Raw genomic sequence first — 18402 nt, forward strand, 5'->3', positions numbered from 1 at the left:
CTAGGCCCCGATGAGAAAATATTGCATATAAAGGATAGGCTTAAGGAAATGTATCTAATTATTTAATGTCAAGAGAATCAACACAATAATCATTTAAAAAACAAAACATATACAGTGGAATAATTCACCTACAATGTAGGCCTTTTTACAATGTATCACTCATAAATGTATCATTACTAGTTAGTACAACGTATCAATTTATCATGGACAGAGATTGGTTTATGTTTAGTCACGTGATTCCGTTGCATGATCAGAGCAAAGATTTTTATAAGTAACATAAGATAGACCACATCCCGGTTGTTTCCAATGGGAGCATAGTCATAGTCGGTAGAACAAGAAAGGAGTTGATTACACAGATCCACAAAGAATTCGAAAACAAATACAATTTGGAAAAACTCCCATATCTACAGGGTGAAATTCCACAGTGTGCCATCAGAGCAGCAAGATTTGTGACCTGTTGCCACGAGAAAAGGGCAACCAGTGAAGAACACGCACCATTGTAAATACAACCCATATCTATGCTTATTTATTTTATCTTGTGTCCTTTACCATTTGTACATTGTAAAAACACTGTATATATAATATGACATTTGTAATGTCTTTATTGTTTTGAAACTTCTGTATGTGTGATGTCTACTGTTAATTTCACTTTATATATTATCTACCTTACTTGCTTTGGCAATGTTAACACATGTTTCCCATGCCAATAAAGTCCTTGAATTGAATTGAGTTGGACAGAACCAAACACGAACTAGCGAGAGCCGATTGGCGCGTTCTAGCATATATTTGCACATCTCCGTTAGAGAACGCCTACTCTATGAAGTGCGCGTGTGCAATAACTCAATTCGTCCTTGCACTCCGAAACAACAACAAAAACTTTGACAAAGGGTGAATTCTACAAAACATTGCCACTCTGTTCGTAACATATTTATAGTTTTGAAAACAGAAAACTGCATTGAGATCAAATGTTTAATTGATGAGAAAATTAGCAGAATTTCGGCAAAAATCCATCTCGCTCCATCTTCTCCCACTGCCGACCACCACCATATTTGGTAGTGGGTGGTATTAATGCTTCACATTTTTACATCCGGTGAAATATCTGTCTCATTGTTACATCTGTGGCCAAAGTTGAAAAGTTGACTTTGACGCAAGAAGAATCATGGCTGAACTAGACATTGGGAAACATTGTAACATAAAGTCCTGCCATCAGACAGGTTTTCATTAAAAAACTTTTTTACTAGAATTATGTGATCGAAAGAATGAACTATGTTGCTTCACGTTAAATGTAGTGTTTTTGTAGCTACCGTTTGTTTTGCCAACTTGCTAATTGGTTAGCTAGCTACATGGCTATGCTAATCACTGTAAGACTGGCTAACTTGTTAGCTGTTGACAACATTTAGCTGCTAGCTAGCTAGTTAATAACACTTAGTCAATTTGTAAGTGTAGCCAATTTAATTGAGCTCTTATTTCTGTCTAGAAGTAGCTAGAAACACAAAAGCTTTGTTAGCCAGTAGTCTCTTTGGAATCCATAATGAGTCAGCAAGGGCAGCTAGAACTAGCAGTGGCTAGATCGGCAGTTAGCAGTAGCTAGCCAGTTAGCAAAGGGGTGACACCCCATTCCCTATTTTCTTTTGGTTCTTATAACGTTACAGCGAAATAAGCAGACCAGACACAGCTGCTAATGCATTGGTGCATACTGAAACATTTTTTAGTATTAAACCGTCTGGGTGGGACATCTTCAATTATCCACCTTCGTTTTGCTATCACTGCTGCTAGCCTTTGATTTTGACATTATGTTGAAGTTGTCAATGCATTTTACTACTGTCTATCCCAATTTCTCCTCCAGATTTTCTGCCATTCATTTGTGATGCCTGCAGGGGTGTTTTCTGGTAAGATCAGATTTTTGTTGTTGTTTAACCTTTTATTTATCCAGGCGATAAATATGACGACCTGACTTGTGTATATGCGTTTAACTAAATTCACTCACTATGGCTCTTGGGTTTGAATGTGATATAAAAAATAAAAACATGTTTTTGTGATTGACTACTAGACAAGTCCTTTTACTTTCCTTCCAGCCTTGAACACAGAAGTCGAGATTTGCACGCTTGTCCTGTGGTAAGAAACTCTGTTTGCGTCCCAAATGGCATCCTAATTCCTACTTTAGACCAGAGCCTGCTATTTTGACCCAAAACTAATGCCCTATATTGGGAAAAGGGGGCCAAATGGGATGCATATTCAGCGTTGAGATTTAATGGCAAACTAGTTTTCTCATGATTTTGAATCCAGTCATGATTGAAAATGTTTTTTCTCAGGTGGACGTTAAAAAAGAAGTCCAGATATCTGGTGGCTGTACGAGATACCCATGCACATTTGAAGACTGCAAAGGGAAAGAACTGTTGCCAGTCATTTGTCCACACTGTCAGAAACATTTCTGTTTGGCGTAAGTGTCATGTTTCTTCCCTTTGTCTGCCCTGGTCTCTCCAACAAGAACAGGGACAATATTAAAAAAGTTTCTCAGAAAGAGTGCTGATCTACGATCAGTTTTGCCTTTTCACAATGGATGGACAGGGGTGATCCTAAATCAGCACTCCTATTCTGAGACACTTTGTGAATACGGGTCCAGATCTACTGAAACTAGTGTTAGGTGATGTGTTGGTTGAGGAGTAGAGCATGGGTTCTCAAACTTTTTGGGTCCGGGACCTCTTTTGTGACAGCAAATTTATCAGGGACCACCTCGAATGAGATAATACAACTATTTGTATGTTATTGCTATGACTTTGCCAGTGCATTGCCGGACAAACCGTGTCTCAAGCCCTGAAAGACAGTTTTAAAGGCCCACCTCTTGGCATTGGAGTGAAAATGTTGCAGTTTTCAAGCAAATTTCCTGCAATTGGTAAAAACCTGATGGGTGGGCCTGGAGAAATGTAACCACTCAAATTCATAGCTACGAAGACCGTCCATTATATCTCAATTTTAGTTTTAACAATGTTTTGAGGCGATACAGTGTTCTTTTTAAAATATTTAGTGGAACAAGCTTATATTTTGGGTTCTGATGGGGTACAACAGTTGAACTAAGCTCATGGGGCATTTATAAGCTATATTCTTTTCAAATCAATGGGTATATCATGATATTCCATTCAAAAAAATGGATGTAGCTCAAGGCGTCCGCATGCTTCCCATTTTATTTATTTTTCATTTAACCTTTATTTAACAAGACAAGTCAGTTAAGAACAAATTCTTATTTACAATGACGGCCTGGCAAAAGGCCTCCTGTGGGGACGGGGGCTGGGATGACATTTTTCAATTATAAATATAGGACAAAGCACACATTACGACACTACATAAAGAGAGACCTAAGACGATAACATAGCAAGGCAGCAACACATGACAACAACATGGTAGCAGCACAAAACATGGTACAAACATTATTGGGCACAGACAACAGTACAAACGGCAAGAAGGTAGAGACAGCAATACATCCCATCCAAAACAGTCCGGAACAGTTTGTGCACACACTACATTATCAAAGTATGTGGACACCTGCTCTTGGAACATCTCATTCCAAAATCATGCGCATTAATATGGAGTTGGCCCCCCTTTGCTGCTATAACAGCCTCCACTCTTCTGGGAAGGCTTTCCACTAGATGTTGGAACGTCACTGTGGGGACTTGCTTCCATTCAGCCGCAAGGGCATTCGTGAGTTCAGGCACTGATGTTGGGTGATTCGGCCTGGCTCGCAGTTGCCGTTCCAATTCATCACAAAGATGTTTGATGGGGTTGAGGTCAGGGCTCTGTACAGGCCAGTCATGTTCTTTCACACCGATCTTGACAAACCATTTCTGTATGGACCTCGCTTTGTGCATGGGGCCATTGTTATGTTGAAACAGGAAAGGGCCTTCCCCAAAATGTTACCATGAAGTTGGAAGCACAGAATCATCTAAAGTCGGCAAAAAAAGAAACGTCTCTTTTTCAGGACCCTGCCTTTTCAAAGATAATTTGTAAAAATCCAAATGACTTCAAAGATCGTCATTGTAAAAGGTTTAAACACTGTTTCCCATGCTTGTTTCCCATAAACAATTAATGAACATGCACCTGTGGAACGGTCATTAAGCCACTAACAGCTTACAGATGGTAGACAATTAAGGTCACAGTTATGAAAACGTAGGACGCTAAAGAGGCCTTTCTACTGACTCTGGAAAAACACCAAAAGAAAGATCCCTGCTCATCTGCGTGAACAGCAGACCACGTGTAACAACACCTGCACACGATCGGTACATCTGAACATCACACCTGTGGGACAGGTACAGGATGGCAGCAACAACCCAAGTTACACCAGGAACGCACAATCCCTCCATAAGTGCTCACACTGTCCGCAATAGGCTGAGAGAGGCTGGACTGAGGGCTTGTAGGCCTGTTGTAAGGTCCTCACCAGACCTCACTGGTAACAACGTCACCTATGGGCACAAACCCACCATCGCTGGACCAGACATGACTGGCAAAAAGTGCTCTTCACTGATGAGCCACGGTTTTGTCTCACCAGGAGTGATGGTCGGATTTGCGTTTATCATCGAAGGAATGAGCATTTCACAGAGACCTGTACTCCGGAGCGGGACCGATTTGGAGGTGGAGGGTCCGTCATGGTCTGGGGCGGTGTGTCACAGCATCATCGGACTGAGCTTGTTGTCATTGCAGGCAATCTCAACACAGTGTGTTACAGGGAAGACATCCTTTGCGTGGTTAGAGCGTTGGGCCAGTAACCAAAAGGTTGCTAGATTGAGCTGACAAGGTAAAAATCTGTCGTTCTGCCCCTGAACAAGGCAACTGTTCCTAGGCCTTCATTGTAAATAAGAATTTGTTCTTAACTGACTTGCCTAGTTAAATACAAATTTAATTTAAAAAAATAGCCAAATCCACTCATTTGATGGGGTGTCCACATACTTTTGTATATACCGTGTATATTATGATGATATTTTGTGACCTTCACCTGTTCGTGTGCACACAAAAAATGTATTGAGGCAAGCTCAAGTCCTTGCCCCTTTGTAGGTGATTGGTCAACAATAGGGATTCTTCAATGAAGTGTTGTCATTCAACGAGACATGCACATTTTTCACTTGAGAAATACTACACCAAACATTTTAGGTAGATGTGAAATTACGCGACTAAACTCTCCTTGGCAAAAATGGCTGTTAATGACCGATTTCTTTGAGTGATCATACAGTGCGTTTAGAAAGTATTCATACCCCTTTACTTATTCCACATTTTATTGTTACAGCCTGAATTCAAAATGCATTAAATTGCTTTTTTTTCTCACCCATCGACACACAAAACCCCATAATGACAATATGGAATATTTATTGAAATATTTATATACATATGTAGTCACACCCCTGAGTCAATACGTTGAATCCCCTTTCGCAGTGATTACAGCTGATAGTCTTTCTGGTAAGTTTTTAAGAGCTTTACACATCTGGATTTGACAAAATTGCTCATTATTCTTTCAAAAATTCTTCAAGCTCTGTGAAGTTGGTTGATCATGTCTCGATTGCCATTTTCAAGTCTTACCGTAGATTTTCAAGTTGATTTAAGTCAAACCTGTAACTAGGCCAGTCGGGAACATTCAATGTCATCTTGGTAAGTAACTCCATTGTATATTTGGCCTTGTGTGTCCCGCTGAAAGGTACATTTGTTCTCCCAATGTCTGTTGGAAAGCAGACTGAACCAGAGTTTCCTCTAGGATTTTGCCTGTGCTTAGCTCTATTCATTTTGTTTTTATCCTTAAACTTCCTATTCCTTGATGGTGACAAGCATACCCATAACAAGATGCAGCCACCGCCATGCTTAGAAATATGAAGAATGGTACTCAGTGATGTGTTAGGGCATAAAGTTAATTTCTTTGCCACATTTTTCTGCAGTTTTACATTAGTTTTACTTTCTTGCAAACAGGATGCATGTTTTGGAATATTTTTATTCTGTAAAGCTGTCCCTGTTTTCACTGTCATTTAGGTTAGTATTGTGGAGTGAAAACTGACGATGGATCCACAACCTTGTATTCTCCCATCACAGCCATTAAACTCCGTAACTGTTTTAGTCATCATTAGCGTCATGGTGAAATCCCTGAGCAGTTTCCTTCCTCTCCGGAAACTGAGTTCTTTGTAGTGACTGGGGGGGATTGTAACACAACAAAAATGTGGAAAAAAGTCAACGGGTGAATACTTTCTAAAGGCACTGCAGATTCATTCTATTTTGAGGAAGTGTATACTGGCTACAGGGTCTCAAGATGGACACCTGAACGGAAGCATGCTGATGCACATTTTAAATTACAGTGCATGTAATAATACAAGAAGTATTACAATTTGACGAATGGATAATTGGTGGAGCGCTGTGGATACCAATATCCCAGTGAGCCTCCCAAGACCGTGTTTCCCAGGATTAATTACATACATTTTAGACTAATAATATTACATTGTATTATATTACACCCTCTAAACTTATTTCATGGATCCCTTGGCCAAAATTGGTTTAATCTGTTGTTTGAAATATTCCTTTAAAAAAAATGTAATGTAAGAAAATATATATCTTTGAGATCTAGCCGTGGACCGCCTGCAGTGGAAAGACAGATGATGGGTGTGTTAAAAGCTCCTCTCATACCCCCATTTTCTTTATTCTCCAGCCATCGTCACCAAGATGACCACAAGTGTGATAAACTGGAAACGCCCAAGCCTCGCATGGCTGCCACACAAGCGCTCGTGCAGAAGATTGTAGGTTAGTCACAGTCGCAACTTTTCATCACAACCCCCCCCCCCCCCCCAAAAAAAATACTTTTACTGGGTCCATTGGAGTTATATCCCAAATGGTACCCTATTACCTATTTCCACAGGGCTGTGGTCAAAAGTAGTGAACTATATAGGGAATAGGGTGCCATTTGGGAGTCTTTTTCAAAATAAATTGTATGACATCCATGGCCATACAGGATATGCTTATCCCTGCTATTCTTTAGCCTGTCCACATGAGGGCAGTGTTCACCAAAATGTTGGGTTCTACCCTCTTGACTGAACAGAGTCCAAGAAGGCTTTGCCTCCGAGGAAAGGTCGCAAGGGAGTAAAGAACGCTGCAACAGCAGCCAAGGTGACTTTGATGAAACTAAAGCTTCATGCTGAGGGAGACAAGGGACTGCCACAGGTACTACCAGAGCGATGGAGAGCAAGATGCAGAGTGATTGCGTCCAACCTATTCCCTAGTGGGCTACTTTCAACCAGGGCCCACTGGGCTCTGTTCAAAAGTAGTGCACTATTTACGGAATAGGGTGTTTGAGATTTGAGATTCAGACACAGAGTATGGTGTGTAGACTTTAACTGTGATGGTATTAAGTGGGACTGTGATATATATATATAATGCCACACACTATGTTGGGTCAAGAAGTAATAACCTAATTTATGCTGTTTTTTTTAACTAGGCAAGTCAGTTAACAAATATATACTACCGGTCAAAAGTTTTAGAACAGTTTGAACACACCTACTCATTCAAGGGTTTCTCTTTATTTTTACTGTTTTCTACATTGTTGAATAATAGTGAAGACATCAACTATGAAATGACACATATGGAATCATGTAGTAACCAAAAAAGTGTGTTAAATAAATCCAAATATATTTGAGATTTTTCAAATAGCCACCCTTTGCCTTGATGACAGCTTTGCACACTCTTTGCATTCTCAACCAGCTTCATGAGGTAGTAACCTGCAATGCATTTCAATTAACAGGTTAAGTAAATTTGTGGAATTTCTTTCCTTAATGCTTTTGAGCCAATCAGTTGTGTTGTGACAAGATCGGGGGTATACAGAAGATAGCCCCATTTGGTAAAAGACCAAGTCCATATTATGGAAAGAGCAGCTCAAATAAGCAAAGAGAAACGATAGCCCATTACTTTAAGACATTAAGGTCAGTCAATACGGAACATTTCAAGAATCTTGAAAGTTTCTTCAAGTGCAGTCGCAAAAACCATCAAGTGCTATGATGAAACAGGCTCTCATGAGGACCGCCACAGGAAAGGAAGACCCAGAGTTACCTCTGCTGCAGCGGATAAGTTCATTAGTTACCAGCCTCAGAAAATGCAGCCCAAGTAAATGCTTCAGAGTTCAAGTAACAGACACATCTCAACATCAACTGTTCAGAGGAGACTGTTAATCAGACCTTCATGGTCGATTGCTGCAAAGAAACCACTACTAAAGGACACCAATATGAAGAAGAGACTTGCTTGCGCCAAGAAACACGAGCAATGGACATTAGACCGGTGGAAATTTGTCCTTTGTTCTGGAGTCCAAATTTGAGATTTTTGGCTCTAACCGTCATGTCTTTGTGAGATGCGGTGTGGGTGAACGGATGATCTCCACATGTGTATTTCCCACCGTAAAGCACGGAGTTGGTGTGGGGGTGCTTTGCTGGTGACACTGATTTATTTAGAATTTGAGGCACACTTAACCAGCATGGCTACAGCAGCGATATGCCACTCCATCTGGTTTGGGCTTAGTGGGACTTTACATTTGTTTTTCAACAGGACAATAACCCAACATACCTCCAGGCTGTGTAAGGGCTATTTTACCAAGAAGGAGAGTGATGGAGTGCTGCATCAGATGACCTGGCCTCCATAATACTCCGACCTCAACCAAATTGAGATGGTTTGGGATGAGTCGGACCGCAGAGTGAAGGAAAAGCAGTCAACAAGTGCTCAGCGTATGTGGGAACTCCTTAAAGATTGTTGGAAAAGCATTCCAGGTGAAGCTGGTTTGGAGAATGCCAAGAGAATGCAAAGCTGTCAAGGCAAAGGGTGGCTATTTGAAGAATCTCATAAACACCTTTTTGGTTACTGCATAGTTTTGATATCTTTACTATTATTCTACAATGTAGAAAACAGTCAAAATAAAGCAAAAGCCTTGAAGGAGTAGGTGTTCTAGAACTTTTGACCGGTAGTGTATATACTGTATATTTGTTTGCAATTGTGTTAAACCAATCTAAAACAATGCATAAGTCTCTGCAATGCTTTAGCCTAGCGGTAGAATGCCAGAGGAAGAGTTATCTCTGATGGGAATATCTTTGGTTTGTCTCTATGATATTCAGAAGCTGAGTTCTGGCCTTTTAAAGTTGAGGAGTCAAAGAAATTACACCCTCTAATTTCTTTTACTCCTCATCTTTCGAAGGTCGTACCTCTGCTGAATATCATAGAGACAAACCAAAGATATTCCCAGCAGTCGACTCTCCCGCTGGCATTTTACCGCTTGTATCTAGCCTAAAGCATGGCAGATTTACGCATAGTTTTTTAAACAATCACATAATAAACAAATATCCCCCCTCGAGTCAAGGAAGGTTTACACCCGAGGAAGAGTCACCTCTGATGGGAATGTCTTTGGTTTGTCTCTGATATTCAGAAGCTGAGCTATGACCTTTTTGAAGTTGAGGAGTCAAAGAAACTTGCTTTGGAAGTAATCTTATACAATGTGACTCTGGCTATCAATTGATCTATTCACTTTCTGTAGAAGAGAAATATATGTATAATTAAGTTGAAACCATTGGCCTATAAAACACATTTGGTAGCGGGATGCATTTTCCTTATCTATTATTATTATTATTATTATGATTAAATAGCCTATCCAAAAGATGCCACGAGTCTTGTTAAACTACGTGAAATTGAGGGAAATGGACTTCCAAATTTTTTCTTGGGGCCCTAATTAAACATTCAAGCTGGTTTAATATAGGGAATGTCAATAAACAATAAAAGGGGAGTGATAGTAAAAATGGGGGGGAGGCATGGTGAAAAGGTTAGGAACCCTGCTGTAAACAGCATCTACTTGTCATCATTCTATAAAGAGTCAGTGTCTTTTATGTGCTTTTGCATTTTATTTGCATCTCTAACTTTGCTTTCCAGACAGAGAGGACCTATTTCAATGTCTTCCTTCCCAGAGAGGGCAACGACTCCAGCCTGCCTATGTTTTTCTGTTCCAAGTGGAGTGTGGGGAAAGTAGTGGACTACGCCGCCTCACTGGCCAGCCTGAAGAACAACAACAACGTACTAACGGCTAAGGTAACAGAGAACAGCCTCGAGCAGCAGGTTCCAATCAACCTATTGTACCACTATCATCAAACAAATTTTAGAAAACCTCTCTTTTTGAAACATCTTAGAACAATGTATTAACAGAAAGGTAACCGAAAACTATCACGAGCTGTCTCCAAGCAGAAGAACCTATTCTACCATTGTCATTATGCAAATATTAGAGACGAAACATACCAACACGGACATTGGCAGTGCGCAATGGCTATCCATCCTATTGCCACTGACCACAGAACGTCGGCCGCCATTTTCTGTTTGTTTCCATTCTATTCTACATGTTGAATCGCCACCATTTGTCGACACCCAGCAGGTGATCGACTGCGCATGGCAAACTTTCCTGTTGGTCTGTCGTGTCTCTTAAGATACCTCTTACTAAAAAATGACTTTGTCCTCCCCCCGTGGAGTTGTTGTTGACGTGTAGAAGCTGCGGCTGTGCCACCCCCAGACGGGCGAAGCTCTCAAGATGGACGACACCCTTCTCTCCATGCTGGCTCACCCAGACTCGCCCCTCTACAACGGGGGCGACGTGATCCTTGAGTACCTGGACAATGACTGCTCAGGCCTGGAGGACACCTCTGCCTACATCCCACAGTCCTGACTCGCACACGACACTGATGGTCTAAATCATGTTGAGTCGTTGGAATACTATGAACATGTGTTTTTTTATTTAGGATATTAAAGTTTGATTTATGGCAGTTTGACATGTGTATTTTGTGAAGTACAGGGGGTGGTATTGTAGTCCTGATCTGGAAAAGGGCTTCTAATGTGGGTTTATTATTTATTATTATTGTGATCCTCTGGGCCACTTAGGCAATTTGGAATTCACTATTGACGGTAATGAAAGCTAGCCACATGCATTTCAATTGGAGTGAGCAAGCAATGTTATGCCATTGCCGGGGATAGTGATCTGATGGGGATAGTGATCTGATGGGGATAGTGATCTGATGGGGATAGGGATCTGATGGGGATAGGGATCTGATGGGGATAGGGATCTGATGGGGATAGGGATCTGATGGGGATAGGGATCTGATGGGGATAGTGATCTGATGGGGATAGGGATCTGATGGGGATAGGGATCTGATGGGGATAGGGATCTGATGGGGATAGGGATCTGATGGGGATAGGGATCTGATGGGGATAGGGATCTGATGGGGATAGGGATCTGTGCAATTATAAATTGGGAGTTGGAACCAAAGTACTCAACAGTAATTTGCCATTTATTAATGGTATACTCATTGAAAAACAAGCAGAATCGAATCAACCCAGGTGGGACTTGAACCCACAATCCCCAGGCTGATTGATGCCTTTTCCACTGGGGCACTGATGTAAAGGTGAGAAAAATGTATTTGGTCAGATCGTGTTGTTTTTACAGGCGAGATAAATTCCCTGCTGCTCTGTTCTCTGTCTCAGCCAAGTGGAACATCGATGTGTAATCGTTGTTCAACACAGGCACCTTCTCTGTACCTGTTCAAACTGATGCCATTTCCAACATTATTTTCATCATTCAAATAAGAAGATTACACTACCCAAGGTTATTCATGGTAAACGCTGCAAATATTGGCTCAATCGGAAATTACCTTTAAATGTCCACTGCGCTTTTAAGCGGATCTACCGCTGATCGGATTGAATCCCGGCCTTAGCAGCATGACTTTCAAGCAAGTAGCAGTTTCTTATGCTTTCAATCCCATCAGACCATATACTGATAGTGTTTCCATACTTTATAATATCCTGTTGAATCTGATACACCAGCACCCCCACGAAACAAACACCATCAGTTAGCAAATAATTGGTCATTGGAACTAGCTATAAGGAAAGCTGCCGTTCTAGACTGGGGAAACCAGAGAAGATCAATGGTGGACATCTGCCCACTCTTTGTGTAGGCCACAATTTATGGTCAGTCTCAATAACAAAAACACCATGGCATAAACGGAAATGATTTAGACCTTGAGTCTTCGTCCACCGACACTTAATCATCCTGCAAGCAAGGTTTCCTCAGACACCTAAGCAATTCCTATAGTGAAGGGTGTCCATGTTAAGACAGCCTGCCTAACACCGTAATAGTGAAATTCAACACCAGTAGAAGGTAATTCAACACCAGTAGAAGGTCATTCAACACCAGTAGAAAGCAGATTTCTCTGTATGTGAGCAGAACATACGTCTGATAGTAAATGTATGATCTATCATGAAATAATTATAAATGCTGGAATTACGTGGAATTGCATTTTAGCTGATTTCTTTTAATCACATTCTTAATGTGCAGTACTGTGGATATGTGAGGATTTGTCCTAGTCCAAAGATCAATACAATCTATACCTTAGATGATTTCTCGGAGTGGACGTTCTGATCAGAGACCTCGAAAATGATCAGAGACCTCGAAATCCAGTTATCCTGGATTTGTATCTCTCTCTTCTTTCTCACCACACACACACACAAATGTAGATGGAGGGAGCCAATAGTATGTTCATGGTCATTTCAGTCAAGATGACACTGCTGGGCCAAGAGTCTCGGCTGTGTGTCCCAAATGGCACCCTATTCCCTATAAAGTGCACTACTTTTGACCAGATCCCTGTAAAGGGAATAGGGTGCCACTTGGAACGTGGGCTCGGATTTCACACGGTGCGTTTTCGCTATCCTTCCACAGCTGTAGCCTCTCCCATAGTGTTGTCAGACACACAGCATGGGTTAATGAGACTGCTATGTGACATTCTGACTTAATTAATCCGCAGTGAGTGTGTGTGTGGTAAGACTCGTTGAGGCAGGATTTGGAGGATTTCACCAAACGTTGAGAGAGGCCTATGACGTCTTTAGCCCAGAGTGGTAGAGAAAGGCAGTAGTGTTAGATTATCAGGGATCAACCTGAAGATCCATCTAAGCTCATGTTTCTCATGCTAAGCACACATATTTTAAGGGGCACAACATACTGTATATCCTCCGTACTAAACTGGCAGACCGGATCCAGACCCAGAACGGGGTCGATACGGAACGCAGGTCATAGCATGTGCATATGTTCTTTGAGCAATTTGTGTGCTTGATATTTGTGGATGTAAAGCGGTATTCTGCTGCTTCTTGGTTCTGACATAATAGATAAGTCCTATTTTATTAGTAAAATGATGGCCTCATATTTTGGGAGCAAAGAAATATGAATAATTTACAGCAGTTCAATACAGTTTAAAATGGTATGGTGAGAATGTACTGGACACACCTCAAATACATTTTTCCCAGAAGCTTGAATATTGGGGAAAATCTGATAGGGGTTGAGCATCTGGTGGAAGCGTCTAATATTTGTTCTGTTGAAAATGAGAGCTCCTCGCCATAAATCAATAATATGCAATATGCATCTTCAAGCATTAAGCCTCAATTTGGTCTCAGGCGGCACATCCGAGTCATGATTATATACACCCTCGGGCAGTAATTTAGTCATTAGCACAGCCATCCTCTCTTGTTGGGTGAACTCTTACTTACATCATGGCATCTGATCCTCTTCAACAGGGCAATAATGGCTGTCCTAATCTATGGAGGAGAACCAAACTGCTTCCCCCCAAGTGAACCGTGCCTCACCCATACTAAACAGGCCAATGACGTACTACAATATCCACCAAGAGTTTTGAATGAAGAGGATGGAATTATGAATAATGCCACTCTCTCAATTGTGTGCTTATGAATTGTGACAGTTTTCTTGGCCATTTTTTGTTTGCAGATTTGTTTCTTACAAACTGCACCAATAAGATTTGATGAAAGGGGTGCCAGGAGTGTCTTTTTTTACACTGAACAAAAATGTAAAAGCAACACGCAACAATTTCAAAGATTTTACCGAGTTACAGTTCCTATAAGGATCAGTCAATTTAAATCAATTCAATTGGCCCTAATCTATGGATTTCACATGACTGGGAAAAAAAGATATTGCATCTGTTGGTCACAGATACCTTCAAAAAAAGGTAGAGGCGTGGATCAGAAAACCAGTCAGTATCTGGTGTGACCGCCTCATGCAGCGTGACACATCTCCTTCGCATAAATAGGACACATCTCCTTTAGCCCCCCGAGTGGTACAGCGGTGGCACAGTGCTCTAAGGCACTGCATCTCAGTGCTAGAGGCATCACTACAGACCCTGGTTCGGTCCCGGGCTGTATCACAACCAGCCGTCATCGGGAGTCCCATAGGGCGGCGCACAATTGGCCCTGCATTTTCCGGTCTAGAGGAGGGTTTGGCCGGGGTATGCCGTCATTGTAAATAAGAATTTGTTCATAACTGACTTGCCTCGTTAAATAATATATATAGATATTTTTTAGGAAGTTGTTCAGGCTGTTTATTGTAGCCTGTGGAATGTTGTCCCACTCCTCTTCAATGGCTGTGTGAAGTTGCTGGATATTGTCAGGAACTGGAACGTGCTGTCGTACACATCGACCCAGAGCATCCTAAACATATCTGGTGAGCACGCAGGACAGGGAATTGTGTACAGATCCTTGTGACATGGGGCCGTGCATTATTATGCTGAAACATGAGGTGGTGGCGGCGGATGAATGTCACAACAATGGGCCTCAGGATCTCGTCACGGTATTGCTGTGCATTCAAATTGCCATCGATAAAATGCAATTGTGTTTAATGGCCTTAGCTTATGTCTGCCCATACCATAACCCCACCGCCACCATGGGGCTCTCTGTTCACAATGTTGACATCAGCAAACCGTTCACCCACACAACGCCATACACGACATCTGCCATCCACCCGGTAAAGTTGAAACCGGGATTCATCCATGAAGAGCATACTTCTCCAGCGTGCCAGTGGTCATCGAAGGTGAGCATTTGCCCACTGAATTTGGATACGACGCTGAACTGCAGTCAAGTCAATACCCTGGTGAGGATGACGAGCACACAGATGAGCTTCCCTGAGACGGTTTCTGACAGTTTGTGCAGAAATTCTTAGGTTGTGCAAACCCACAGTTTCTTCAGGGTGTCTGGTCTAAGACGATCCCGCAGGTGAAGAAGCCGGATGTGGAGGTCCTGGGCTATCGTGGTTACACGTGGTCTGCGGTTGTGAGGCCAGTTGAACGTAGTGCAAAATTCTCAAAAACGAGGTTGGAGGTGGCTTATGGTAGAGAAATGAACATTAAATTCTATGGCAACAGCTCTGGTGGACATTCCTGCAGTCAGCATGCCAATTGCACTCCCATCCCCCCCCCAAAAAACTTGAGAGATCTGTGACATTGTAACGGTTTTCTTCTGGTGAAAGAGAGGCGGACCAAAATGCAGCGTGGTTAGTTTTGTACATCCTTAATAAAGATGAAACTACAACAATCTACAAAACAAGAAATGTGACAAAACCGAAACAGTCCTATCTGGTGCCACAAAGACAGGAACAATCACCCACAAAACCCAACACAAAAAAGGTTACCTAAATATTGTTCCCAATCAGAGACAATGACTAACACCTGCCTCCGATTGAGAACCATATCAGGCCAAACATAGAAATAGACAAACCAGACACACAACATAGAATGCCCACCCAGCTCACGTCCTGACCAACACTAAAACAAGGAAAACACACACGAACGATGGTCAGAACGTGACAGACATTGTGTTGTGTGACAAAACTGCACATTTTAGAGTGGCCTTTTATTGTCCTAAGCACAAGATGCACCTGTATAATGATGATGCTGTTTAATCAGCTTCTTGACCTACTAATTCAAGTTATTTTTAAATTTATTTTATTTGTACTATTTTCTACATTGTAGAATTGTAGTGAAGACATCAAAGCTATACAATAACACATATGGAACCATGTAGTAACCAAAAAAGTGTTAAACAAATCAAAATATATTTTATATTTGAGATTCTTCAAAGTAGCCACCCCTTGCCTTGATGACAGCTTTGCACACTCTTGACATTCCATCAACCAGCTTCATGAGGTAGTCATCTGGAATGCATTTTAATTAACAGGTTTGTTATTAAAAGATGTTAAAAGTTAGTTTGTGGAATTTCTTTCCTTCTTAATGCGTTTGAGACAATTAGTTGTGTTGTGACAAGGTAGGGGTGGTATACAGAAGATAGCCCTATTTGGTAAAATACCAAGTCCATATTATGGCAAGAACAGCTCAAATAAGCAAAGAGAAACAACAGTCCATCATTACTTTAAGACATGAATGTCAGTCAAAATGGACAATTTCAAGAACTTTGAACGTTTCTTCAAGTGTAGTCACAAAAACCATCAACAACGATGAAACTGGCTCTCATGAGGACCGCCACAGGAAAGGAAGACCCCGAGGTACATCTGCTGCAGAGGGTAAGTTCATTATAGTTACTAGCCTCAGAAATAGGCAATTACTGTAACTGCACCTCAGATTGCACCTCACAGAGTTCAAATAACAGACACATCTCAACATCAACTGTTCAGAGGAGACTGCATGAATCAGGCCTTCATGCTCGATTTTGCTGCAAAGAAACCACTACTAAAGGACACCAACAAGAAGAATAGACTTGCTTGGGCCGAGAAACACGAGCAATGGACATTAGACATCTGTCCTTTGGTCTGATGAGTCCAAATTTGAGTTTTTTGGTTCCAACCACCTGTCTTTGTGAGACCCAGAGTAGAACGGATGATCTCCGCGTGTGGTTCCCACCATGAAGCATGGAGGAGGAGGTGTAATGGTGTGGGGTGCTTTGCTGGTGTCACTGTCTGTGATTTATTTAAAGGCACACTTAACCAGCATGGCTACCACAACATTCGGCAGCAATACGCCATCCCATCTGGTTGTGCTTAGTGGAACTATCTGTTTTTCAACAGGACAATGGCCCAAAACACACCTCCAGACTGTGTAAGGGCTATTTGACCAAGAAGAAGAGTGATGGAGTGTTGCATTAGATGGCCTGGCCTCCACAATCACCCGAACTCACCCCAATTGAGATGGTTTGGGATGCGTTGGACTGCAGAATGCAGGAAAAGCAGCCAACAAATTCTCAGCATATGTAGGAACTCCTTCAAGACTATTGAAAAAGCATTCCTCATGAAGCTGGTTGAAAGAATGCCAAGAGTGAGCAAAGCTGTCATCAATGCAAAGGGTGCCTACTTTGAAGAATCTAAAATCTATTTTGATGTTTGACTCTTTTTTTTTGGTAACTACATGATTCTGTATGTGTTATTTCATAGTTTTGATGTCTTCACTATTATTCTACAATGTAGAAAATAGTTTAAAAAAATAATGAAAAACCCTTGAATGAGTAGTGTCGAAACGTTTGACTGGTATTGTACACTGTATATATCATCTGCATTTCGATATCCTCTCACTGGACCAAAACTCTTTAGAAAAAAGGTTTCCAAAGGGGTTCTTTGGATGTCCCCATAGGATAACTTTTTTGGTTCCAGATAGAACCCTTTTGGGTTCCATGTCAAACCATCTATGGAAAGGGTTCTACATGGAACGCAAAAAGGGCTCTACCTGCATTGGGACAGCCAAAGAACAGTTTAAGTTTCTTGATAGCACTATTTTCTTTAGACAAGTGTAGTCATGGGCCTCACGCCAAAGCTGCTATCACCTTTTTGACATTTCAGTTTTACTCTGAATTTCCCCTCAACCGGACTGTCACCTGTGACTCATCTCTCTGACCGAGCTGTGTCAGGGATGTTTGGACATGAACTGTGCAAACTCATTGACACCACATGCAAAAGAATATCACTCTATTTGATCACTCAAGTGTTGTACTCGAGCTTTCATCCATTTGTTAATGCATGTGAATATTGCACATCACTAAAGAACGTAGGTGACATAAACGTGTACCATGTTGCATTGAAGTAACTGTCCAATGTTCTAGATTTCAATAACCTATAATGAATTACAATACTTGAGTGAATTTGATTAGACATATACAAGTTCATTCAATGAACATGATATTCAGTGATCTGTTTTCAACTATCTGGTTGGTGCTATGACAACAGTAGGACTTGTCGATACTAATCAAGATGATTGACGCATACCCGCCTCCACAGCTCTGGTTCACTGTCTTGTACCCGAAGTAAAGGTCTCCAAAGCAGGAGTCTACTAACTAAGTTAATGTTGTCCACATGTCATTGACTCCTTGATGGAGTGCACCGCAGCGTGCCATGGACCAGGAAAACTGCAACCCAAACGCCCCATTACATTACCGTTTCATTCTTAAAGGATAAGGGGATTTGCAAGAAGGAGGGGATGGGGAGGAAGTGGTGGTGCTGACGATATCAACCTGAGTATCCTATCTGACAGACGTTCTTGAGTCATCATTTAACAGTCCGGGCAGTCCGGAATATATAAATTCGCGCTCACACCATTTCCGCTA

General features: G+C 41.5%; 1 protein-coding gene across 3 annotated transcripts; it reads left to right on the forward strand.

The window, feature by feature from the left end:
• The first annotated feature begins 1107 nt into the window (after window positions 1–1107).
• zfand1 (zinc finger, AN1-type domain 1) lies at window positions 1108–10793 on the forward strand. Of its 3 annotated transcripts, none has more exons than XM_064941874.1 (8): window positions 1108–1214; window positions 1847–1889; window positions 2076–2115; window positions 2313–2440; window positions 6671–6762; window positions 7058–7179; window positions 9916–10071; window positions 10503–10793. In XM_064941874.1, the coding sequence occupies exons 1-8, from the start codon at window positions 1160–1162 to the stop codon at window positions 10626–10628; spliced, it is 762 nt and encodes a 253-aa protein (XP_064797946.1). In that variant the 5' UTR covers window positions 1108–1159; the 3' UTR covers window positions 10629–10793. The 3 variants fall into 3 exon arrangements, with proteins under 3 accessions (XP_064797946.1, XP_064797945.1, XP_064797947.1); XM_064941873.1 differs by having other exon boundaries at window positions 10520–10793; XM_064941875.1 differs by having other exon boundaries at window positions 7058–7125; window positions 10520–10793.
• The last annotated feature ends 7609 nt before the right edge of the window (window positions 10794–18402 follow it).

Source organism: Oncorhynchus masou, chromosome 28 (assembly GCF_036934945.1).
Source record: "Oncorhynchus masou masou isolate Uvic2021 chromosome 28, UVic_Omas_1.1, whole genome shotgun sequence".
Taxonomy (NCBI): domain Eukaryota; kingdom Metazoa; phylum Chordata; class Actinopteri; order Salmoniformes; family Salmonidae; genus Oncorhynchus; species Oncorhynchus masou.

What these genes read in the sequence shown, in the direction of transcription:
- zfand1 (XM_064941873.1), top strand. Translation starts at nt 1,160, where the DNA reads ATGGCTGAACTAGACATTGGGAAACATTGTAACATAAAGTCCTGCCAT. An exon ending in GCCTGCAGGGGTGTTTTCTG is followed by an intron (nt 1,890 to 2,075) that starts GTAAGATCAGAT and finishes CTTTCCTTCCAG; the next exon opens with CCTTGAACACAGAAGTCGAG. An exon ending in GAGACAAGGGACTGCCACAG is followed by an intron (nt 7,180 to 9,915) that starts GTACTACCAGAG and finishes TTTGCTTTCCAG; the next exon opens with ACAGAGAGGACCTATTTCAA.